Source organism: Xyrauchen texanus, chromosome 2, assembly GCF_025860055.1.
Source record: "Xyrauchen texanus isolate HMW12.3.18 chromosome 2, RBS_HiC_50CHRs, whole genome shotgun sequence".
NCBI classification, from domain to species: Eukaryota; Metazoa; Chordata; class Actinopteri; order Cypriniformes; family Catostomidae; genus Xyrauchen; species Xyrauchen texanus.
In genome coordinates, this window is record NC_068277.1 from 8252638 (window position 1) to 8279937 (window position 27300).

General features: G+C 40.2%; 1 protein-coding gene across 2 annotated transcripts; it reads left to right on the plus strand.

Annotated features, from left to right (window-relative positions):
• Positions 1-27191, plus strand: LOC127654008 (apoptosis regulator BAX-like). Of its 2 annotated transcripts, none has more exons than XM_052140923.1 (6): positions 1-354; positions 2494-2542; positions 9657-9818; positions 10715-10847; positions 13833-13937; positions 14662-14930. In XM_052140923.1, exons 1-6 carry the CDS (start codon positions 288-290, stop codon positions 14893-14895), a joined length of 750 nt encoding a protein of 249 aa, XP_051996883.1. In that variant the 5' UTR covers positions 1-287; the 3' UTR covers positions 14896-14930. The 2 variants fall into 2 exon arrangements, with proteins under 2 accessions (XP_051996883.1, XP_051996892.1); XM_052140932.1 differs by lacking the exon at positions 14662-14930 and adding an exon at positions 26239-27191 and having other exon boundaries at positions 5-354.
• The last annotated feature ends 109 nt before the right edge of the window (positions 27192-27300 follow it).

Sequence of the window (27300 nt, forward strand, 5' to 3'; positions counted from 1 at the left end):
AAAGCAAACGCCTTCTACATTTCCGCGTTACTTCCACAGTTTTGTTACGGAGTTCCTATGGATTGGTGGAGCTCTTGTTAAAGTTCCTCGACCACTTTTACCTACAGATCATGTTTTTATCATCTTAATAGTGCTACCGAGGGGGACATATAAACCACAAGCATCGACTACGTCAACAAATTATGTTGTTTTGTGTTTGCATCTGTGAATTTAGCTCATTCAGAAGTTGTTAGGCTGGTCCGTCTAGATCGCGAGCTTGAGTCGGCGAAGTTTTGCTTAATATAACTATGGCTGAGGCGAACGAAGTGGAGCGGACAGACGAAAACGAGCTAAAGGGGGCTACAGGTGGAGAAGGTAAGAGGTCTGATTATACTTAAATGTGAATGAGAGTGGCTTTAGTGTGTTAGCCGTCGATTTCAAACTATTTGAACGCCATTGTGTGACGTCACAACGAAGGACGAATGCGTACTCGCAACGCAGATTGATTCGTAAGAAAAACGACGTTTTCTTCTTAGAACATATATGGCGTTTAATGCTGGAATCAGTGTTGGGTAAGTTACTCTGAAAACGTAATTAATTACTAACTACTAATTACATAATCTCTAGTGTAATTAGATTACTCTGTCTCAAAAGTAATTGCGTTACTTATTACGAATTACTTTCTTAAACCCATTTCAACCTCGACCAGATGAACAATATAAGGATAGACGTGAAACTGTTCTTTTAATTCTTCCAAATAAATCATATAAAATCAAAATGAACTGACCAAAGAATTTAAAGGGGCAGCGTTAAATTAGAAAACATACATTTTAACAGTAGATGTTTTATATAGAATTGTTCTACAGCCTATACAGTATTTATCGCAATTACATCAGAAGTAACTGTAATTAAATGACTGAACAATTAAGAATAATCCCTTACTTTTCAATGAAAAAGTAATTTATTTACAGTAATTAATTACTTAGTAATGCATTACACACAACACTGCCTGGAATGACAAGTATTTGGTTGAAATTGGTTAAATCGCTTCATTGAAGCGGATGTACACTGTTTTCTCTGCTTTTGGTCTCCTAAACCCTCTAGTAAAGTTGGTGGTTCGATTCCCAGCCCACACGATTCCACATGCCGAAGTGTCTTTAAAATCCTTTATTTTTTTGGTCACACATTATACACAACATTTTTTGCATATGTACAGTGAAATGTATTAGTTTTCACATATCCCAGCTAAGCTGGGGTCAGAGTGTAGGGTCAGCCATGATACGGCACCCCTGGAGCAGATAGGGTTAAGGGCCCTGCTCAAGCCTTGAACCCCAAGTTACTTCCAATGGCAGGTTGGCGCCTTGTGTAACCGGTCCTGATCGCCCCGCTCCGTACGGGACTCCAACCGACATCTCCGGCGTGGGAGGTGTGTGCGCTAACAAGGAGGCTAAAGGGTACAGCCTCTAGCGTCAGTCACTAGTGCACCTCTTGAGGTCAGGAGAGTGAGGTTTACAAACTGCACAGCTATCTACCAGCTGGCTCCCGTTACACTCACCCCCCCTAAACCTCACTCCCATCCGGGTCACGGCACCATTGTAACCGGTCCTGATCGCCCTGCTCCGAATGGGACTCGAACCGACGTCTCCAGCGTGGGAGGCGGGTGTGCTAACAAGGAGGCTAAAGGTTCTATCAGCTGGCTCCCGTTACACTTGCATGGCAGCTCTGCTGTCATTGGTGTGTGAATGGGAGGCAGTGTAAAGTGCTTTGAATACCTCTAAGGTTAAAAAGGCGCTATATAAGTGCAGACATATTTGTATTTATTTAATTTTTGTCACTGTGGCTATGTTCGGGATTGCATACTATTATATCACTATCATACATTTTCTGCAGTTGGCTATGTATTGTGTGGATAGTATGCACATTTTCCCAAAATGTACAGAATGAGCTGTGTAAAAATATAGTTTAACCAACCAATCGCGATCTTCATCTGAACGATCCTGATATCGATTTTTTTTAAATCCCGTAATCAATATTGTACATTGACTTCGAAGTTTATAGTTTCTATTAATTTTTAATTTAATGCTAAATATAATCGGAATTGAATCAAATCAGAAAAGAATGTTAGTATGCCGACAATTAGAGGTTAACGTTAAATGTCATAATAGCAGATACTGTATACTTTTAAAACAAGGCTGTACAGAGAGAAATATTAAGAATAATGCATATACCACCAAATATTGTGGTGTTGATTAGAATAGAAAAGAGAAGTGGGAATAAAAATGTGGCAATAGTGTTATTTGGCTTCAAACATTCTCATAAACTGTGACCAACTGGTGTCAGAACAGGAAGTTGTGCCCAATAGAGGTCAGTGTTCACCACATTTTGGAACATACATTTAAAACACAGGAAAGGAAAGATCTGCACTTTGAGCTTGTTTCCTTTTCAAATGCTATGCAGTTATTTAGAGTAATAAATATGTTCATATTAACTCACAACAGCTTTTCTCTTTTTCAGATGTCATTGATGATGTGATTGTCGAGCAAAGTGCAGTTCTACTAAGAGGGTAAATTGATGTTATCCTAATCCATGTTTTATGGGTCATTCCTGTTATTCAGTATATTTTGAACTCTGAAATGTTTAACAAACTTAAATATTTGTATGTAATTTCAAATGTTTCTTTTAAAAGGTTTACCAGACTTTCAGAAATATGTCCTAGTCAAACTAGGGCTCTTAAACTTTATTAATTAATACTTGATTAAAACGGACCATTTACACAATTTCAAGGAAAATATCAGGATGCCTGACCTTTACGTTAAGTAATTATCTAAAAGTCGTAGTTTCAATTGATTTTTAAAAATATTGATATAGCGAACAATTTTTTTTGTAATTTTATCAGACAGGATTGAATGTTTTACAGTGAGACAAACCAACATAACAAAACATTAAAAAAAAAAATTCCAAGAATTAATTCCTTCCATGTAAAAAAAAATCTAAAGTTCCTTAATGACATCATCCTCCAGGAAGTGACAATGTTTTGGTGGGGAAACACCAGCATAAACACAATTGTGTAATAATAAAAAAACCCCCCAAACATTAGTAATTTTGAGGTCATAAGAAAAACCTCTTAAGTTATGTTCATTTATTATATACAGATAATATATATTATGATATTACATTATTTTTAATGATTTCTAATGTAAACAATATTGCCCAAAAGCATGTTTTGTTATAACATTGATTACAGAAAGCAAAAAATGTGAAAAAAAACCACCTGGAATATTTTTTTATAAATTTCCAGTTTTTCATTTTTGAGGTTGAACCCATTGTAAAAAAAAAAAAAACGGCAACATCTGCTCGAAAAAATTAAAGTACAGAAATTCTTGGTAATGCTTAATAAGTTCCCATTTGTTAACATTTAATGCATTAGGGATCATGAGCTAACAATGAACAATATTTTTTTTTACAGCACTAAATATTTCTTTATGCTAGTTAAAAATACAGTTGGCCATTCGTAGTTCATTAAATAATGTTAACTTATATATAACTTTTTTGATTTTAAAAATGTGTTAGTAAATGTTGAAATTAACATTAACCAAGATGCTTTAAAATTGTTAGTTCACTTTAACTAATATTAACCAATGGAACCTTAATGTAAAGTTGTACCAAATTATAAAAAATTCACCCGTTTTTGCTTAACTGTATTTTTTCCAATTAAAGATGCACTCAGTTACCTTTGTCTTTGTCATCTTGACTTACACTGACACCTAGTGGCTTGGATGCAGCATAATTTAAAATTAATAGTTTTCAGTTTCAGATGCCATTGTAGAAATGTAGTATTCACAGTCAGCCATGATTACTTTAATCAGTGAATGAAAGTGTCAAATAACAGAGACTAACATGGCAGCCCCCATGTGCGTACCCTCTCAAATGGAGAATAAAACAGCTTTTATAAGGTTACTACTAGGCGCCAGGGCAGTTGTGTTAAGATCCATGTGCAGTTTAATAACAGAATAAATAGTAAAACAAAGTAGCAAAATGAAGTGAAAACAAAAGGCAGGCAAGGGTTTGGTACACAGGCAGAGACTGTCCAGAAAGGCAAACCAAGTAAATCCGAGAGGTAATCCAGTAAACGGGCAATAAATCCATAAAAACTCTCAAGCAGGCTGGGAAATACGAAGAACAGACAGGAGTCAAAACACACGGTAAACAACGCTCAGAAATTTTGACTAGGCAAACAAGACTTTGCACTGAATGCAAGAAAACAGGGAACTTAACCAGAATTAATGTGGAACTGGTGAGAGAGTAATCAGTCTGAATGGAGGATGATGGGAAATGTAGTTTGTGACAAGTTAGTACTCTGGGGATGGAGACCTCTGGCAGTGTACAGGAGAGATAGCAGATGCAACAGGTGTAAGAGAGCCCCCCCCCAACGGCTCCTGATGTGAGGTTGTCTACGTCGGGCCTACCTCGACCTCTGGGAGTGGGACGATTAGGAAACGTGGTGGAATTTAGCGATGAGAGCAGGGTCTTGAATGCCCTCAGAGTTCATCCAGAAACACTCCTCAGTGCCGTTACCGTCACAGTCCACCAAGTATCGAAGCATCCGACCCCGGCTTCGAGAGTCCAGGAGCTCGCGTACCCGAAAGGCTTCCTCTCCATCAATGAGGAACAGAATGGGTCTCTAGGGTCTTGAGGGCCCTCCTCTCTCGGAAGTGCCGTTGGTTTGAGCAGGGAAACATGAAAGTTGGGGGAAACACTGTAATTAGCAGGGAGCTGAAGCTTGAATGAAACAGGATTGATTTGACGAAGAATCTTGAAAGAGCCAACGTATCTGGGACTTAGTTTCTTGGACGGGTTTCACAGACGAATATCTCTGGTAGATAGCCAAACCCATTGTCCTGGAGCATAGTTAGGGCCAGAGCGCTGATGGAGATTGGCCTATTCACTCTTGTCAGCAAATAGCATGCTGTAAGTGGTCCTGAGCTTGATCCCAGATAGCCTTGCTGTGCTGCATCCAGTAGTGGACTACAGGTACAGTGTATGGTTCCCCTTTCAACAGGGGGTTGAAAACTTGAAAGGCGTGGTTCCGGTGGCTGGTTTGAACAGCGAGTTTTGAGCATATTCTGCCCAGGGAAGGAAACAACTCCAGTCATGCTGGTTGACTTGACAGTAGGCCTGGAGGAATTTCAGTTCAGCTTGACCATTGGATTGAGGGTGGTAATCAGACTCACATTGAGTTTGAAGAATGCAGAACAGACTTGGGAGGTGAATTGGGGGCCACGGTTGGAGACAATGTCTTCAGTTAGGCCATAAAAGTGTAAGACGTACCGAAACAGGTTGTCTGCCCATTCGAGGGGTGCTTGGACAGAGGAATGAATCTACAGGCCTTAGAGAAGTGGTCCACCACGGTTAAGAAACCCTGAGAGTTGGGTAAATCGGTGACGAAATCCATGGCGACATGAGACTAAGGACGTCGAGGTGCAGGTAGAGGCTGAAGGAGACCAGATGGGAGCTGTCGAATGGATTTAGAGGTGGCACACACATTGCAGTTTTTATATAATCAGTGACCTCAGTCGCTAGGTTCTCCCACCAAAACGGGTTTTGTGCTAACCTGCAAGTAGCTTGAATGCCTGGATGTCCCGAGCAGGCCGAGTCATGAACCCACTGAAGAAATCTGTTGCTTGAGGAGATGGGAACGAAGACCTTATCTGGAGGGCAGTCAGTGGGTGTGGGTTCTTGGTTCGGAGCCCGGGTGATGCCTGCCATTTATGCCCCATTGCACTGGAGCGACAATGAAAGTAGGTGAGATGATGGAAGTCACTGGGTTGTTGCCAGTAGTGGACCCATAAATGCGGGACAGGGTGTCGGTGTTGGTGTTCTTGGAGCCAGGTCGAAAGGTGATGGTGAAATCGAACCTGGAAAAAAAGAGGGACCATCGAGCCTAACGAGGATTTAAGCGTTTATCAGACTGAATGTATTCCAGGTTGCAATAATCCGTGATTACCAGAAAATGACGAGCTCGCTCTAGCCAGTGTCTCCACTCCTCGAAAGCTACTTCATGGCTAAGAGTCCTCAGTTGCCGACATCGTAGTATCTCTCAGTAGAAGATAACTTGCATGAGTAGAAGGCACAGGGATAAAGTTTGGTGGGAAATCCTTGTCGTTGGGAGAGTACCGTACCAACTCCTGAGTTGGAGGCATCCACTTCCAGCACAAAAGGTTGAGTGGGGTCTGGATGATGGAGAATGGGGGCAGTAGTGAAGCAACGTTTGAGGTCATTGAAGACTTGACAGGCAGGAGGTGTCCAGTTTAGTTTCTGGGCTTTACCATGGAGCAATGATGTGAGTTGTGCAGCCACCGAGCTGAAACCTCGGGTGAACCGTCTGTAGAAAATAGCCAAGGAAGCATAGGAGTTCTTTGACTGACACCGGTAGTGGCCACTGAAGAACGGCTTGTACCTTGGAAGAGTCCATGTTGACCCACTCGGGGGAGATGACATACCCCAGGAAAGAGATGGTCGATTGGTCAAACACACTTCTTAATCTTGGCGTATAGTTGATGTTGAATGAGGCGGTTGAGCACCACTCTGTCGTGTTGAATGCACTCATCAAGGGAAGAAGAGTAAATCAGAATGTCATCGATGTAGACCATCACCCATTTGACAATAATATCGCTAAATGTAATTCACAATGGCTTGGAAGACAGTTGGAAAGTCCGAAAGGCATTACCCGGTATTCATAGTGGCCGGTGCATGTAGAAAAGGCTGTCTTCAATTGATCCCCCCTACCAGATGCAAATTAAATTGTAGGCGTTACGAAGATCCAGTTTGGTGTAGATCTCGGCGCATCGTAACTGCTCTAACACTGCCTATACCAGAGGAAGGGGGTAGTGATACTTGATGGTGACTGTTCAGGCTTTGGTAGTCAATGCATGGATGAAGACCCCTGTCATTCTTTCCTAAAAAGAAGCAACAGAAGCGGATGATCGAATTAATCCTTTTTTCAGGGATTCTGAAATGTACTCCGCCATAACTTTAGTCTCAGGCTCAGATAAGGGGTATATCTATCTGCATGTATGAGGAGCCTGGGAGAAGGTCAATGGCACAGTCACCGGAATAGTGAGGAGGAAGTTGTGAAGCCTTCGATTTGCTGAATGCCTCCTGGAGATCTGAATAACAATGTGGTAGGATCTAAATCTCCCTTTCAGGGAGGATCGTTGTGATGCTTACAGGAGGGAAAGAGATGGATTCAGGTAGGCTGAGGCAAGACTGGAAACACGAAGTACTCCACCAAGTGATTTGTTCATCTCTCCAGAAGATCTCAGGGTTGTGAAGTTGCAGCAATGGCAGGCCAAGAACAATCAGGTTCTCAGGAGAGTGAGTGACTAGGAACTGAATTTCCTCATGATGAAAGTGTCCAACTTGAAGACGAATGGGTTGAGTGATCTGTTGTATCTTGCCAGAGCCCATGGGGTCGTCTGTCTAGTGCTGAGACATGGATCTTGCCAGAGCCCAGGGGTCGTCAGTCTAGTGCTGAAACATGTAAAGGAGGGACACAAGGGACAAAAGACCGTTTTAGATTCATAGCGAGAGCCAGGCCAATAAAGTTACCTGCAGCCCCTGAATCTAAAATGGCAGACAATTGATGTTCAATATTCAGAACTTGCCATGAGACAAAGTCAATACAAATTAAGTTTGAAAGTTCTAAACTTACCACTGCATCCCCCTTCCTAAGAGTTGGGCATGCAGCCAGAAAATGTCCCAACTGTCCGCAGTAGATACATAGTCTCTCTCAGAGATGGCGTCGTCGTTCCTCGGAGGAGAGAGGAATGACTTGCATGGGCTCGTTATGACTGGTTGCAGCGTGTCAAAGTGAAGTGACTGTAGAGAACTGACTGGACGGCTGGCTTTGATCAGGTTATCCAGGCGAATGGTGAGTTTGATAAATTCATCAAGAGATCTCCCTTCGTTACAACATGCTAGTTCAGTTTGAAGGTCAGGATTTAACCTCTGACGGAAAAACAGTTTCAAAGTGTCCTCCATTTATACAGTTTGCGCTACTAGCGTGCAGACTTCTTCCCCTGTTTTAAACTCTATAAAAGTCCTCCTGGGACCTTCCCACCCTCAGAGTGCTCCAAAACCTCCAATAAACGAGCTAGAAAGTGAGACAAGGAACCCTTTAATATGTTCTCAGGACTCCAAACTGCCGTAGCCCAGTCTAGTGCTTTTACTGACAGCAGTGGAAGGAAGGAAGGAAACATTCATCATTGGGATACATTAGAGGTAGTTGGGACAGAAAAAGCTTACATTTAAAGAGAAATCCTCGACAATTACTGGGTGAGCCGTCAAACTTCTCTGGAAGCGAGAGTCGAGAATTAACAACGGCAGTAGAGTGCGTTGTGCTGCAGGCTGAGTTGTTAGTGGAAACCCCATTCGGATATACTTGCGTGTTTGGCTGCACGGATTTAAAGAGTTCTTCTATGATTGAGGTGAGCTTGCACAGCTGCTGATGGTGACCGGTAAGCATGGCTGTTTGCGCTTAAACAAGCTTGTGTAAGGGTACTTTCACACTGGCCGTTTAGTTTGAAACGGAGCAAGGCTCGCATGAAACATAGGTAATGTGAAAGCTGTCATGCAGACCAGTGTGCGCACCGCGGTACCAAACCCGAGACTACCTGTAGGAGTTCGGTTGCAGTGGAAATGTAGCGTGATTCGCATGAATGTGAAAGCGACTCGGGTGCGCATTTGTTCAGGAAGTAATCTGCGCATGTGTTTTAGCCGATGACGACATCATTAGTCTCGACAACACAGGAGGATCCACACATTCCTGAAAGTCCCCAAAAAAAGTAATGACGCCACAATGACATACAAGTACAATCAACACTATAAATTCTGTCTATCTATACACCTTATAAATACTATTATAGGTTATAAATATAGAGTATAATAGGACATGACAGTGATGATAATTTCACCTTGGACACGAGCGTGAGTAAGTGGGCAGTGTAAACAAAGTTGCAAATGAATTCCTTGCAATCAGCGGTCTCCTCCAAAAAACGCAGTTTGCGAGCAGCAGCAAGCCTCCTTCCCCTGGACATCTGATGAGATAAACCATGAAGCGCACAAACGCACAGCACCCCATGAAGCGCACAAACGCACAGCAAACATGCCCAGTGTGTAACGCTCAGAAATGTTGACTAGACAAAAAAGACAGGGAAACTTAAAGAACCAGAGTTAATGTGGAACAGGTGAGAGAGTAATCAGTCTGAACAAGAGAATTATGGGAAATGTAGTTCGTGAAAAATTGGTACTTTGGGGATGTCGACCTCTGGTGGCGTACAGGAGAGCTAGCAGGTGCTGCAGGTGTAACAAATGGAGTCTTAATTTTAACGTGAGTGCTCGTGATTTCCTATATATATATATATATATATATATATATATATATATATATATATATATATATATATATATATATATTGCAAAATTACAATTCATGTCTTTAGGAGTTAAACTTTTTTTATGAGGAAAAAATGACTGAATGCACCTTTAAGACATGCTGGGGCACGTAAATGTACTGCATATACGGAATGACCCGTGTATCTCATTCACATGTGACCCGCTAGCAAAATGTATTTCTCACTGTTATTCTGCTTTGGTCTTTCCTTTGGATTCAAATCAAGGTATGTTATTGAGCGTGCTGCTGTAGAGGATCCAAACATACATGTGGGCCATGAGGACCTTGGAGGAAGACCTCAGGATTCATATGATCCTCAAATCAAAGAGTTTGTAGATCAACTTCTGAGGATAGCAGATGACCTTAACAGGAATGCTGAGCTTCAACAGTATGTATTTAGTATTATTTAATCTCCTCTGAACTTGTGTTCATTTGATGTCACTATTGAGGAGCAAGGAAGTGATTTGTGTTCTCCTCACACTACAGTAGCAATAGTATTTGAAGTAAATGACACTGTAGTTTCATCCAAGCATTTAATGGTTTTTTCTTTTCTTAAAGAGGATCAATCTGAGCATGTTACAGTTTTATTGAGCAAATTCTAATAATGTATCTGTTCTGATCCTGTTTTGTATTCAGTTGCAAATGGCTTGCTCTATATCTGCCCTAATGTTGTTTGGGAGGCAGGTGTGATTGTCACCGTTTAAGCGAGTCAGTGTTTTAAATATTACTTTATTTATGCTTAAAATATTTCATGTAGGCTACACTAACTTAGTTCACCCATAAATGAAAATTCTGTAATCATTTGCTCTCCAGCATGTTGTTCCAAACCTGTAGGACTTCCTTTCTTCTTTGGAACACAAAAGGATATGTTTGGCAGAACGCTAGCCTCAGTCACCATTCACATTAATACATTTTTTCTCAAACAATGAAAGTGAATGTTGGCAACATTTCACACCATCTAATCATTCATTTGAGCAACATTGATCAAAGAGTAAAACTTTGAACCAGATACATTGTAGATAAAAAAAAAAGAAGTAATTTGTTTATGTAGTAATAATGTGACTGGAAGCTTTTTAGTTTACATGTAGTAACATCCCAAATAGTTTATGTTGCATGCTTTGTTCCTTTCTTTGAATGCAGATTTTTTCTTTCAAATTGAAACAGACTTTGGTAATAGAACAGTTTCAGTTCCATTTTTCATTTGTTGCAAATTAATGTTAGTGAATAATTGCCAATTGATAATGTATACTGCATGACATACAAAATGCTTTCCTTTCCTTATAGTCTTATTAGTACTGTGGAAGCTAACTGCGCTCAGGATGTCTTCATGAGCGTAGCCAGGAGCATCTTTGAAGATGGCATTAACTGGGGACGTGTCATGTCTCTGTTTCACCTCGCATTTAAGCTTATTTTCAAGGTAAAACACCCAGTTTATACAGTGGATATATATCTGTGGCAGACAAGCCTCTTGTTCGGTAGGGAAAGGAGGAAGCAGGAACTGGATTAACGATCAACAAGAAATTAATTACAACATAAAACTCTGAACTTAAACAGAACGACACATTGACACACACGCACACACATACACACACAACGGCTGCATGCGTCTCTCTTTCTGGCATTCCCAGCTCCTCCTTTATCTCTCTCCCGCTGATTGGGCAACTCTGCACCGGGCATGCATCTTCATGGCCTGGTCACGCTCCCCTCCTCGTCACAATATCGAAATATCAAACCATATATGGTTAATGTTCATTGTCAAACTACACCTGTGGTTACTCTACTACAGTGGCAAGAAAAAGTATGTTAACACTTTGGAATTACCTGCATTTATGTACAGAGCATTCATAAAGTATTCAGACCCCTTCATTTTTTTCACATTTTGTTATGTTGAATCCTTATGCTAAAATGCTTTAAATAATTTTTTTCCCATATCAATCTACACTCCATACCCTATAATGACAAAGCAAAAACCAGATTTTGGATAACTTTTCAAATAAATAAAAACAAAGGTAAAAATCATATTGACATAAGTATTCAGACCCTCAACTACTTAGTTGAAGCACCTTTGGCAGCGATTACAGCCTCAAGTCATTTTGGGTATGATGCAACAAGCTTTGCACACCTGGATTTGGGGATTTTCTGCCATTCTTCTCTGCAGATCCTCTCAAGCTCTGTTGGGTTGAATGGGGACCATCGATGGACAGCCATTTTCAGGTCTCTCCAGAGATGTTCGATTGAGTTCAAGTCCAGGATCTGGCTGGGCCACTCAAGGACATTCACAGAGTTTTCCCTAAGCCACTCTTGTATTGTCTTGGCTGTGTGCTTGGGGTCATTGTTCTGTTGGAAGGTGAACATTCGGCCTATGCTGAGGTGCACTCTGGACCAGGTTTTCAGTAAGTATATCTCCGTGTTCAGCTTTCCTTCAACACTGACCAGTCCCTCAGTCCCTGCCGCTGAAAAACACTCCCACAGCATGATGCTACCACCACCATGCTTCTCAGTTGGGATGGTATTGTGCAGGTGATGAGCGGTGCCTGGTTTCCTCCTGTTTGGAATTGAGGCCAAACAGTTCAATCTTCGTTTCATCTGACCAGAGAAATTGATTCTCACAGTTTGAGAGTCCAGTGTCTTGCACTGAGGAGAGTGTCTTGCACTTCTGTCTGGCCACTCTGCCATAAAGCCCAGATCGGTGGAGTGTCGCAGTGATGGTTGTCCTTCTGTAAGTTTCTCCCATCTCAACACATGATCTCTGGAGCGCAACCAGAGTGACCATCGGGTTCTTGGTCACCTCTCTTACTAAGGCCCTTCTCCCCCGATTGCTCATTTTGGCCAGCTGGCCAGCTCTAGGAAAAGTCCTGGTTGTTCCAAACTTCCATTTAAGAATTGTAGAGGCCACTGTGCTCTTGGGAACCTTCAATGCATCCAAATTTTTTTTGTTTTGTAGCTTTCACCAGATCGGTGCCTTGATACAATCATTGATACACAATGAGGTAAAAAGAACCTTAGAGAAGTACGGTGGAGGGATCATCATGATTTGGGGCTCCTTTGCTGCTTAAGACCTGGAACGCTTGCCAACATCGAGGGCAAAATTAATTCCCAAGTTTTTGCAAGATACCCTAAAGGATGATGTCAGGGTGGCTGTGAGCCAGCTGAAGCTCAGTAGAAGTTGGGTGATGCAGCAGGACAATGACCTTAAACATTGAAGTAAACCCACTACAATATGGCTTCAAAACAAGAAAATCCACCTTTTGGAGAGGCCCCGTCAGAGCCCAGACCTTAACCCAGTAGAGATGCTGCGGAATGACCTCAAGAGAGCCGTTCACACCAGGCATCCTAAGAATATAGCTGAGCTGAAGCAGTTCTGTAAGGAAGAATGATCCAAAATACCTTCTGAACATTGTGCAGGTCTAATGCAGGATGTGTTCAATAAAGACATGAAAGATTATATTTGTTTTTGTGTTGTTAGCTTAAACACATTGTGTTTGTTTATACTTGTGACATTGATGGAGATGAGATCACATTTTATGACCAATTAAGGCTGCAAAAAAACAGCTAATTCCAAAGGGTTCACATAATTTTTCTTGCCTCTGTAGGACTTGAGGACTTGCGAACTGACTTCATTCATACACTACAAGTCACCTTGAACCCAGTTAGTTTAAGGAATGTTCCGGACTCAATACAAGTTAAGCATGTGTGGCATAATGCTGATTACCACAGAAAATAATCTTGGCTCATCCCACACATATTTTGAAGCAAATATCCCGGTTAAAAGGCACTTACTATGGAAGCGAATGGGGGCCAGTTCATAAACATGATTCGAAAATCATGTTAACATGTATATTGTTTACGTCTTTAGGCTATACTTTTAAAACAGTGAGCATTAAATTTTTTTATGCACTGGCCCTATTGACTTCCATTGCTTTACTGGAACCATTTTTTCATTTGTTTTATTTTTAAATAAGCAAGGGACAAGTCCAAATTATTTGTGTGATTACATTATGCCACAAATGCTGTCAATTGAGCCTAACTTGTATCAATCCTGGAATATTCCTTTAAAAGTATTCACAAAAAGTGAAGTTAAACCTGAAATACAGTATGGCCTTAACATAATTTGTTTGCAGAAATGTATAATTCATTTATTTACTGTGAGTTGATTATGGTTACATGTATTGCCTGTATTGCCATAAGCTTAAGTGTTGATGGAATTACTAATTAGCATGCTGTAATGTAGGAGGAACAAGGAAGTTTTTTTCTGCGACAACTGCGTCAGAGCAAAGTCTTAACAAATGCTGCTTAGATGTATCATCATAATGGCTGCATGATGCTGTCCTTAAAAACTTGAACTTGATTCTTATAGATAACACAGAAGTTTTAAGAACATTATTCCCCTTTATTCCTTCAGGCACTGACTGTGAACCACCGTGAAGTTATCAAGACGATCTTTAGCTGGTTTTTACAGTTTATCAGGGAAAATATTTCTCCTTGGGTCAGACTGCAAGGCGGATGGGTAAGTTGCTGTTTTTTGGTTATATGTGTGTATAAGTGTTGTATATGGCCACCCATGTGGAGCCACACAGGTCGAGCCAGACATGAGCCACCACACACACAGATGCACCCACTCGGGCCAGGAAGTGCACTGGCACAAACCCAGGCACATTCCATCTAGTAATACACAAACACAAAAACCCACCGTCCCATTATGGCACACAGCTAGACAATAGTGATTGCATACATTGGAACGATTGTAATATAAACATCATATAAACTAAAATAAATATGTATGGATGTTTGATTAAACATACAGATCTAATTCTCATAAACACCTGCACAAATACTTGCATTTACAGTTGGGTTTAAAAGTCTGCTACAGAAAACGCTTCTACTTAATACCATTTTTTTCATTACAAATTATATTACCATTATAACAATTAAAATGAGTTTCAGATTTTCTTAGTATTCGGTATGTCAAGCTGGCATGGACTCCACAAGTTGATGATTCATGTTATCTAACATGATTTGAAAATGTTAGAGCATCTTGTGCGCATTAATGAAAGCAAAGAAATCTGATCTTTTGGTCAAAGGAGTTAACAGAGCGTCACAAATTTGCTTATTTGTTTAGTGACCAAAAAATATTGCAGAATCTTAAATATTTCGTATTTATTTTACGTCATAACATTTATTTTATTTTTTTTATGTTTAAAAATCCTGAAAGTCCTTTTCTGCATTTCAAGGTGCCGTTTTGTGGTCCGTTCGGCATAACGCGGCGGCTCATTTTAGCTCATCTCAGCCCATTCGGCCCGTTTCGCCACCGACCCACTGGACCACTCTGTTCTCCCGATGGCCAGTCCTCCCCTGATCAGCCCCAAAGTGCGTTGGCCCACCGGGAAAATGCCCGGTATGCCAGATTACCAGTCCAGCCCTGGTCACAACATAATTCCCAAAATTCCATTTATGTTATTCCATAGATTTGATTAAATTTACTATTATTCTAAAATGTGAAGAAAAACATTATAATAAAGAATGAGTGTTTCAAAACATTTGACCGGTTGTGTGTATTATATGATAATTTTTGCAATCATGTAAGATGTTATTATACTCGAGTAAGACACAGTTTGCATGTGTTCAGCAGAGGCAGTGCTTGCTGCAGTTCCTGGGGCCACTCAAGTTTAATAGCACACATATGATCATAAAGGAAGCAGTATGTGGGGTTCTGGGGTTAGACTTCAAACACTCACGGAGCGTCATGGAGCATACTGTGGCACTGAGAACGGGAAGACATGCCTGGGTCTTGCTGGGGGGTGGGGGGTGGGGGGGGTCCAATGAAGATACAACAACTTGCGCATCATAAAGATCAAAATAAAGTTCAGCAAACCTTGTCAGAGTGAAAAATGGTAGGGGTGGTTCAGCATTGAGACCCTTTGCATGTCGAGTGTAAAAGTTTGGTTTTACTCCATCCGTCTAATGTGTGTCCAAAGACATGATCCATTTGTCATTGAATAATATCTCTTACCTTTTCTGTTCTTTACAGTCAGTTGTTTAGCAAAAACAACAGCAACAAAAGCACAGATCACACAAAGCACAGACAAAATAAAGAAGCCATATTTAACTCCAATCTCATTAATGTGCGCTCATCTAAAACAATTCTGAGATGCTCGCTGACCTGCCGGTATTCTTAAAGAGACAGTACCAGTTAAGCACTTGTTCTACAAATCAATGTAAATACTTTTAAGTAGTACGAATTATGGTTGTAAACAATAAACATGTAGCTATATATATATACTAATATAATATATATATTAGGGCTGTCAAAAAATAATAGTTTTTTAAATAAATTTAATTGCATAGCTTGTCGATTAATTAATCTCAATTAATCGTATACAAAATATTATGTGAGAAAGCCACTCAAATAACAATAATTCAATATATCCTCGCCTTCCTAAAATAATGTCCCTAGTCATTTTTTGACCAATTTTTTTTATTTTGCCTAAATCATCTCCTCATTATATTTGGTTACTTGGGACATTAGGTGACGATATAATTATTAAATAATTATAAATAGTTATTTAAATAATTATAAATAAATTATATATATATTATGAAAAATGATTAAACAGGTCATTAAAATACATGACATTATTTTTGCACACAAGTGAAGCATTAAATAAGACAATACAAAAAGTGGCTTTAGAATGCAAATATTGTTTATTAAACATAAGCCTATCACTGGCCTACAGTTTACTGTCCGAGATTTATTCTAAGTTTAAGTTTATCTTGTTTAAGGACGCGTCAATGTACACCTGCGTCAGACGGATGCTTTTGGAGTGGCTCTGTTGCTTTGCGTGATAAACATACAGTTTTTAGGTCGCTGTGTCAAGTTAAACGAAGTTTGATACTTAGAAAAACACGTATTGAGATCCCTGCCTTCGGATATGTGTTTGTTCGCAAGAAAGTGTTCTCATTTGTGTTGTGTGCTCTCAGTAAGTGTAGTTTATTCTCTGTCTGTTTGAGCTGCGCGTTGCCTATATAGCAAGTTTCGCTTACTGCCCCCTGGAGAAAATAGGTGGTAGTCCATGCTTGAATTGCTCATATGGAAGGAATATTCCTTATTACTGTCCAAGGACATGATTAATTGTGTAAAAAAATTTTACGCTTTATTTTTTATATAATTAATCGTACTGAATTAACATATTAAATACACGTCCTAATATATATAAATTAAAATATATGCAATTTCATCATATTTATTGATGGAATATACAGATTAGTTAATTCTTCGAAAAGGAAGACGCACTATAGATCACCTCATCTGCCTTGAAAGTTTTATATATATATATGATGCTTTTATCAGAAAATAACATGCTGTTGCTGTCTTCTTTGACTTGGCTTATGACCCGACCTGGAAGTATCGACTTTGTGTTAGAGGCCATCTAGAGGTCAGCAGCCATATCACCCTGTAGCTCATGACCGGTTGCCCGCTGAAGCTAAGCAGGGTTGAGCCTTGTCAGTACCTGGATGGGAGATCTCATTGGGAAAACTAAGGTTGCTGCTGGAAGAGGTATTAGGGAGGCCAGCAGGGGGTGCTCACACTGTGCTCTTTTTGGTCCTAATGCCCCAGTATAGTGACGGGGACACTATACTCTAAAAAGGCACTGTCCTTCGGATGAGATGGTACACTGAGGTCCTGACTCTCTGTGGTCATTAAAAATCCTAGAGCACTTCTTGTAAAGAGTAGGGGTCTAACCCCGATATCCTGGCTAAATTCCCCCATTGGGCCTTCTCAATCATGTCCTCCTAATAATCCCCTTCCCCTAATTGGCTCTATAACTCTCCTCTCCTCCAACAGCTGGTGTGCGGTGAACGGCGAGCATTCTGGCTCACTATGGTGGTGGTGGTTGAGAAGAGTCCCCTGTTCACTGTGTAAAGCGCTTTGAGTGTAGTGTCAGAAAAGCACTATATAAATGTAACATTCATTCATCTACCCATTTTTATTGCCAATGTTTTATGAAAGACATTTTAAAGTCAGGATAGGCAATACCCTATCGGACTCACACAGACAGTTCAGGCCAGGCCTGGTCTTTGTCCAACAGGTTTAAGATCTCAAAGAGTAAAACAGTCTGTATGCATTTCTGCCAGTTATGCTCTCTCCATTATGACCCAGATGGATAACGATCCTATCAAAGTTGTCAAGGAGACCAAATTCCTTGGAAAAACCTTTGACAATAAGTTGTCTTTTATCCCTCACATAAAGATTTTAATAGCCATGGATATATTTATTTATTTATTTCTCTACAAAATTGGAATTCCCAATGCACTCTTAGACCTTGTGGTGGTGGCAGAAGAATCTCAGTTGCCTCCGTGTCTGAGATGTCAATCCACGCATTTAATCACGTGGCTTGTTGATCACGTTACCGCGTAGACCTAGCGCTTTTGGAGGGTTCACGCTATTCTCCGCAGCATCCACGCACAACTTGCCATGCGCCCCACCGAGAGCGAACCTTATTATATCGACCACGAGGAGGTTACCCCATGTGACTCTACCCTCCCTAACAACTGGGCCAATTTGGTTGCTTAGGAGACCTGGCTGGAGTCACTCAGAACGCACTGGATTTGAACTCGTGATTCCAGGGTTGATAGTCAGCTTAGTCGCTGAGCTACCCAGGCCCCCAGCCATAGATATTTTAAAGGTTTTAGCAAAGACTAAGTTGGGAGCTGAGAGCTCGGTTCTTCTTTTACGGAACACTGATCAGACCATGCTTTGACTATGGAAGCATAGTGTATGGCTTAGCCAGGAAATCATTTATCTGACTTTTGGACACAGTTCACCAATGCATACCTCTATATGTAGTGGCTAATGAACTATCTCCAGAGAACGGACATCTCAAATTAGCCCTTCAATACACAACAACTTTAAAGACCAACTATGAATATCCAGCAGCCTATCTTCTCACCCCAATATTCATATCTGTATGAGAGAAAACCAAGGCATATCCATGCTCCTGGACAACGGATTAAGTTCCATCTAGAAAACATAAAAGTTAACTTAAGCATACTGGAACAGACATACATGGCGTGGCATGGTTGTTGGTGCCAGACGGGCCGGTCTGAGTATTTCACAATCTGCTCAGTTACTGGGATTTTCACGCACAACCATTTCTAGGGTTTACAAAGAATGGTGTGAAAAGGGAAAAACATCCAGTATGCGGCAGTCCTGTGGGCGAAAATGCCTTGTTGATGCTAGAGGTCAGAGGAGAATGGGCCGACTGATTCAAGCTGATAGAAGAGCAACTTTGCCTGAAATAACCACTCGTTACAACCGAGGTATGCAGCAAAGCATTTGTGAAGCCACAACACGCACAACCTTGAGGCGGATGGGCTACAACAGCAGAAGACCCCACCGGTACCACTCATCTCCACTACAAATAGGAAAAAGAGGCTACAATTTGCAAGAGCTCACCAAAATTGGACAGTTGAAGACTGGAAAAATGTTGCCTGGTCTGATGAGTCTCGATTTCTGTTGAGACATTCAGATGGTAGAGTCAGAATTTGGCGTAAACAGAATGAGAACATGTATCCATCATGCCTTGTTACCACTGTGCAGGCTGGTGGTGGTGGTGTAATGGTGTGGGGGATGTTTTCTTGGCACACTTTAGGCCCCTTAGTGCCAATTGGGCATCGCTTAAATGCCACGGCCTACCTGAGCTTTGTTTCTGACCATGTCCATCCCTTTATGGCCACCATGTACCCATCCTCTGATGGCTACTTCCAGCAGGATAATGCACCATGTCACAAAGCTCGAATCATTTCAAATTGGTTTCTTGAACATGACAATGAGATCACTGTACTAAAATGGCCCCCACAGTCACCAGATCTCAACCCAATAGAGCATCTTTGGGATGTGGTGGAACGGGAGCTTCGTGCCCTGGATGTGCATCCCACAAATCTCCATCAACTGCAAGATGCTATCCTATCAATATGGGCCAACATTTCTAAAGAATGCTTTCAGCACCTTGTTGAATCAATGCCACGTAGAATTAAGGCAGTTCTGAAGGCGAAAGGGGGTCAAACACAGTATTAGTATGGTGTTCCTAATAATCCTTTAGGTGAGTGTATATACAGACAGATGGAAGTCTGGAGATCATGTTTCTGCTGAATGTATCTATAGCCAAAAAAGTCTAATGATCCCCAATCAGAGTTCAATTTATAGGGCAATGCTATTATTCTAACATTGGATCAAATTAAGACCTCACAACAGAAATATTTCTTAATAATAACAGTTTCATCATCAACTGAATGGGATCAATGCATTACAAACAAATTGCATGAAATCAACCCTGTAGTGGGCAAAAGACGCATCTTTAATTTCAGTAATCGCTGGGATCAGATCATTTAAACCCCTTGCAGAATAGGACATTCCAGACTCACACACATGTTCTTAATATCAGACAAAGTTCCACCATTATGCACAGCAGAATCCACTGTCCATGAAACATACTTTATTGGATTGTGCTGGATTTCTTTTAAGAAATTATTTCACTCAGCAAACACTTTGGAAGGGATTGTTCACAAAGTCAACCCTGAATCAGTTTGAGTGTTTATCAAAAATACATTTTAAAAACCTTTTATATTGTTTTTTTTTTAAATCACTCATACCTTATAATATATTTGAACTTGATTATTGCCATGAAAATATCCTTGGAAGCTGGCATGGCCTAAAATCACTAAATAACTTACTAACTAGATATCCTGCAAATAATCTTAATTTGTGTCCACAGAACAAATATGCATAAGTGGAATGATATTTACATTTACATTTACATTTATTCATTTGGCAGACGCTTTTATCCAAAGCGACTTACAAAAGAGGAAGAACATCAGCGAATCATCTTAGGGAGACAGTGGTACAAAAAGTGCCATATTACAAAGTTTCACTATTATCAGAATAGTACACCAAACAGATTTAAGTGCAACAAGAAATGTAAATAAATTTTTTTTTTAGTGACCGGTTAAGTGCTTTTGGAAAAGATGTGTTTTTAGCCGTTTTTTGAAGATAGAAGCCGTTTTTTGAAGATAGAATATGATATGATGGTGAATAAATGGCAAAGTTATTATTTTAGTGTGAACTATCCCGTTTAATCCATTTTTTTATGTTTACAGTTATGTTTACATTGAAAACAGTGATAGTTCTCATTATGTTTAATACTAAGGGGAACATGGTTCATTTTTGCTTCTTTGTGCCATTTCGTTCTTCTGGTTTAAAAACAAAAGTTGAAGCAACTTTACAAAATGTGAAGTATATGCGTAAGGTCAGAGATGTGATTTGGTTAGAGAGTTTGTGTCTACATCGTTAGATTCTGAGCATTTCTCCACATTATTCATGAGAAGAAATGCTTCCGTCCAATCACTGCGCTGCCTCATGCTTGAGATCGCATTACAGGAGAGAATTAAAGATCACTCTCAGATGTGACAGCAGTTCCGGACATGAGCAAGTTCAACGGCACTCGTGGAACAGAAATGAGAGCAGACTTTAAAATAAACCTCGTGGTGAGATCGAAATCACTCGTCAGATCGAACCGCAGTCCATAACCAAACATGTTTGTTTATGAGGTGCCCCTAGGGACATTATTCAGAATTACCATGCACATACATGTACTTTTCCTCTCACATACACATATGAAACCAAATTCATTCACATACTATAGTGAAATGCTCACACACATACAAGTGAAATGCTTTTACAAACACAACTGAAACGCTCTCATACATTCAACTGAAAAAATTACGCTCACACACACAACTGAAATGCTCACACACACACAACTGAAATGCTCTCTCACACACAACTGAAATGCTTGTTCTCTCCTGACTGGACCTGCAGTTGACAATGCAATGCTGCTACGCTGGCGGGAAGGGAAGAGCGACGCTAGGTGATCGTCCATCGACGTGTCCACACTTGGAGTTGCAACGGTCGGCTGCTGCCCGATTGTTGTGGCATTTGACAGTGTTCTGATGGTCTCCGCTGAAGCCAATATGGTGTTCAGCAAGCCCGCTGCATCGACTAATGTTCTTTGCTGTTGTTGGGAAGACATTGGTGTAGCGCAATTGGCGGGCGAACTAACGGTCAACAGTCGCTTATGTTGTGGAAGGCGCGGTTTTCTACTATGCTTTCTTTCAACAGCTTCTAGTTATTCGTCTTGAGGTGCACTACTGCCACCAACTGGAGTGGAGTGGGTACTTTAACCACCTTCCGTTTCAACTGAAATGTGCTTCCGTTTCAACTGAAATGCTTGCATACAACATACTGAAACGCTTGCATACAACATACTGAAATGCTTTCATACAACATACTGAAATGCTTTTCAGTTGTGTGTGTGAGAGTGTAATCATTTTAGTTGTATGTATGAGAGCATTTCACTTGTGTGTGTGAGAGCGCGTTTCAGTTGTGTGTGTGAGTGCATTTCAGTTGCGTGTGTGAGAGCATTTCAGTTGCGTGTGTGTGAGCATTTCAGTTGCGTGTGTGAGAGCATTTCAGTTGTGTGTGTGAGCATTTCAGTTGTGTGTGTGAGAGCATTTCAGTTGCGTGTGTGTGAGCATTTCAGTTGCGTGTGTGAGAGCATTTCAGTTGTGTGTGTGAGCATTTCAGTTGCGTGTGTGAGAGCATTTCAGTTGTGTGTGTGAGCATTTCAGTTGTGTGTGTGAGAGCATTTCAGTTGTGTGTGTGTGTGTGAGCATTTCAGTTCTGTGTGTGAGAGCATTTCAGTTGTGTGTGTGAGAGCATTTCAGTTCTGTGTGTGTGTGAGCATTTCAGTTGTGTGTGTGTGTGAGCATTTCAGTTCTGTGTGTGAGAGCATTTCAGTTGTGTGTGTGTGTGAGCATTTCAGTTCTGTGTGTGAGAGCATTTCAGTTGTGTGTGTGAGAGCATTTCAGTTCTGTGTGTGAGAGCATTTCAGTTGTGTGTGTGAGAGCATTTCAGTTCTGTGTGTGAGAGCATTTCAGTTGTGTGTGTGAGAGCATTTCAGTTGTGTGTGTGAGAGCATTTCAGTTGTGTGTGTGAGAGCATTTCAGTTGTGTGTGTGAGAGCATTTCAGTTCTGTGTGTGAGAGCATTTCAGTTGTGTGTGTGAGAGCATTTCAGTTGTGTGTGTGTGTGAGCATTTCAGTTCTGTGTGTGAGAGCATTTCAGTTGTGTGTGTGAGAGCATTTCAGTTCTGTGTGTGAGAGCATTTCAGTTGTGTGTGTGAGAGCATTTCAGTTGTGTGTGTGAGCGTAATATTTTCAGTTGTATGTATGAGAGCGTTTCAGTTGTGTTTGTAAAAGCATTTCACTTGTATGTGTGTGAGCATTTCACTATAGTATGTGAATGAATTTGGTTTCATATGTGTATGTGAGAGGAAAAGTACATGTATGTGCATGGTAATTCTGAATAATGTCCCTAGGGGCACCTCATATTTGTTGGCCGCAGTTCTGCTACTCTAGTTCTCAAAACATGGATGCACATATCCCATCGCATCTTCTCCGTACGTCTGATCAAGGACATGATCACACAATGTCTTGTTCAAAAACAGAAAAACTAAACTAACTAAAAGTCATTTCAACTCTGTTTTTGGGTATCTTTTACATTGTGAAAAAGTTAGGCTTACATGGTTTATCCAACTAGAGTCATTTTAACACAAATTATGTAGGGATGTCCCGATCCGATACTTAGATCGGTATCGGCTTCGATATTGACGTTTTTAGACGGATCGGGTATCGGTCTGACGAGCCCGACCCAAATCCGATACTCTGTGTTAGTCATGTTCGTTACTGTCAAGCTTAAAAAATGACATAAAAGAACTGTTAAAACACCATTAAAGCGGTTCATATGACTCGTGCATTTTATTCAAAGCCACTTGAAGACACGCGATAGCTCTGTGAATTGCAATAGGCTGTGTTTAATAAGTAAACATATAAATGCACGCGCAGCTTCAGCCCGTTAGTGAATGGTGCTTCGGTTTACACACACACGCGCAGCTATTTATAGCCTTCACACGTGCACAATATTTGAGCGCTACAAACGAACATCTCAGATGTAGATGCTCAGCAGTTTGGTTCACTTATAATATGGACTTAGAACGGCACTGGAGGTGCATTTAACCAGAATATAAATAAGAAGCGAATTAAACTTGTAACGCTTGGACCGGATAACTCGAGAGAACTCGAGGGAAGAAAGAGCTTGAAGGCTGAAAGGCTGTATCACGCACATTTAATGACAAGTGCACAGGCAATGCAATCTTCTCATACATGAGAGCTACTCTTCCTTAGCGTCACAAAACTTATAAAATAAAATATACAGAAAAAAGGGAGAGCACGTCTAGCATCTACAATGTCCTCATCTCATCTCCAACCATGTCATCACGCATAGTACACGTCAAGAGTGACGTAACCATCTCTCTTAAAGGGGCACACTGCATTATAATGTGATAAACATGAATACACAGTAACGATCGTTACAAACTGTGAATAAAAAGGGTGAGGGTTTAAAAGTTAAAGCTGTCATGGAGAGACTCACAGCAGAGATATTGAAACAGTGATGTAAACATTGTGAGTATATCCAGTTAAGCAGAGTGGCAAACAGCAGGTAAGTAATATCCAGACAGTGTATAGACACGATGAAAGAGATAACTTACAACAATTTTATGATACTTGCAGGCAATAATGAAGACAATTGTTTGACATAGTATTTCTGAGACTCCAGAACTTTCTACTATCGATGAGAACAGGCACAGAGTGTGAAAGTGAAAGTGAGTGAGTGAGAGAGCGAGCGAGCAAGAGAGAGAGAGAGCGAGAGAGTGTGCGCGCGAGAGAAAGCGGGGTATTTATGCAGTCATTGATTAGCCACTAATGATATGCAGGTGCGTGTAATCAGAACTCAGGGAGTGCCAGTATCCAGTATGCTAGTTAATAATAAAGTGTTTCTTAATAAGCTATACATTTATATTGAAATAATGTGTAGTTAAAGTTTTGTTTCTTTACATATTAAAGAGTACACCCAATTATTTCCACACAATAATGTAAAGATATTATAAACTGATTATGCAATAAAACAACACTGGTATCGGATCGGGATCGGTATCGGCCAATACTGAGATTTCCGTTATCGGAATCGGATCGGAAGTGGAAAAAGTGGTATCGGGACATCCCTAAAATTATGTTTAATTATTGTGGCTATATTTTTGAAACTGTGTTTAGTTAATGTTTTGTGTACTGTACCTAATACTTTCATTGTATGCACAATTTGTTTTCTTTAGAAAAAGAGGAATGAGTCGATATTATTTTCTGTGGTAATCAACATTATGCTACAAATGCTATCTATAGATTTAAACATTTCTTGTAAGAATAATTATCTATGAATTTATGTTAAATACCTGTTTCCACCTGGTATTAAGATGCATTTCGGGTGATCCGATCACATGTGGTCAGCCCTAAATACACGTCTAAATGATGTGTTAAACGTTTTGTGATCGGATCACAAAAACCTCATACGATTGTGGTCAAAAACAGATGTGACCACATCACATTTGATTTGTAAATGCTAATCCGTCCTGTATGTGTCCTGGCAGCAGCGAAGCACTGCCCCTCACCTGTCAATCAACCGCTGAGCTAAAACTAGAGTTTAAAGTTTGCCATTTACGAGCGGCTTTAAAAATAATTAACCATCACAGGTGAAACATTTAAGTGACCAGGTGTAATATGCATCGTAATACCAGGCTGAAACGGGGTCAAAAAGTCCTGGTTTTGGTTGCAATGTCTGCTCTGAGTGCTGTTCATACTACAATCTCCAAGGTTTGAACAAAACATCCAAATCATTGATCTGCAAACGGTTCTATCATCTTCACTCTTTACTCTTTCACACTTTTGTCTCATGATTGATAGACAGCAAAGTGCCCCAAAACTCTTTTGTTTTGTGTCCACTCACATGTTGATGTTCAGGCATTTCTATCGTGTGTGTGTGTGTTGTGGAAGTGAGTGAATTGTTGTGCTTGCCCCCCTCCCGCAATCTCCCTTAGGGGCGGCTGTGGCTCTGGTGGTAGAGCGGGTTGGCCACAAATCGCAGGGTTGGTGGTTCGATTCCAAGCCTACACGTACATGACTCCACATGCCGCAGTGTCCTTGGGCAAGACACTGAACCCCAAGTTACTCCCAATGGCAGGCTAGCGCCTTACATGGCAGCTCTGCCGTCATTGGTGTGTGAATGGGTGAATTAAGCACAGTGTAAAGTTTTTTGAAAATCGATAAGGTTAAAAAAATTGCTATATAAGTGCAGACCATTTACCTTCCCACCCACGACCCTTTCATCTTTGCAAATGCATTTCAAGGGGTGTTTCATGAGACTATTAGTTATGTTGTTGTTTTATTTACATGTATCCAGATAACTCTATATGACCTTAATTTGCCAGGTATTATGCTTGCATATTTAATAGGTGTCATTCAGTCTCTTTCCATTTCATTCTCAGTCTATTGCCATATTCAGAGTGTCAGGCCTAATACGGTGTTCACATTTTGTTGGAATTACAATAATTACAAAATGCCAACTTGTAAGTTCTACTCAGTTTTGTTCACATCCTCAGAATCACAAATTATGTTTCATGACAAAGCTCAAACTCTGCTCACAATGCTCAAAAATGTTCAGTACGGTCTAGTCAGAGATTTGTAATATTCTGCATTTCCAACTTGTAATGACGAGTTTGGTGAAGACGCATTGTGAACGCATAATGGTAAATCCAGCATGACATGAGTTGTGAACGCACCCTAATACTTTGTTCTGTTTTACAGGGAGGTGTTCTGCATAGGATACCAAGATGGCGCACTGTGTCCTGCATCGCTGCGGTGGCGTTCATTGTAGCTGCTGTTTACTGGAAAAGAACTCGCTAAGAAGTCATGACCAGTCGTGCCGGATGTGCAGTCTCACAAATGTGGAAACTTGTATCAAAAGCAATACAATGTGTAATTGTTGCAAGTAAACTTACTCATCTCGGGTCAGATGGAACAATCATGCGGCATATATCTTTTCTATTTAAATTAACCTTTAAAGACTTAAAGTTGTGTAACTGGTAAAGGAGACCGGCACAACGATAGATACCGTTGCCCTTAATTCGGTTTTGTTTTTCTATTAAGGTGTTCAATGCAATCGGGTGAAGGAGAAATTTTCACCTCGATTTATTTATTGACAGGGATGTGTTTCTTTACTCAAATATTTTAAAGACACTGCACTTTTCTCCATCAGTGCCTTTTTACTATAAGGTGTTTTTATAAAAAAAAAAAAAAAAAAAAAAAAAAATCTTGATCATGTATCAACTTTTTAATGTGCCACTAAAGTTACCAGCTTTACCTCCAATCAGCTAAATATCTGAAATCAAATGTTTACTGTCAAGTTTTTAAATTGTCATGGGGCATTAAAAGTAGTCAAATATTAGACCTGCTTAAAGAAAGGTAAACCTAAACAAGGGTTTAAAATGCAGTTGAATAAATGGCTGAAAGGGATCACCGTAATAAATATGAACAATTCTTGCATACCTCGAATTAAAAATGATGAATTACAATGTTATTATATACCTTTTTATTTTATTTGTCTAAATTTCTGTGACTATGTTTCTGGTTGGAAATGCATTCATTTCTTTTTTTGTTTTGAAAATCAAGCAAAAAAAAAAACAGCCAACCTTCCAATACTGTTTGGTCATTTTTGACCGAAATCACCTTTTCTGATGTAATAAAAATGGTTTCCTTTATCTGAGAAGTACAAGACATGGTTACTTTTCCACCATTAGCCATCTGAACACACACACACAATGTGGACTTGATTTGATGTCTTAAGTGGTCTTAAAAAAAGCAACACTT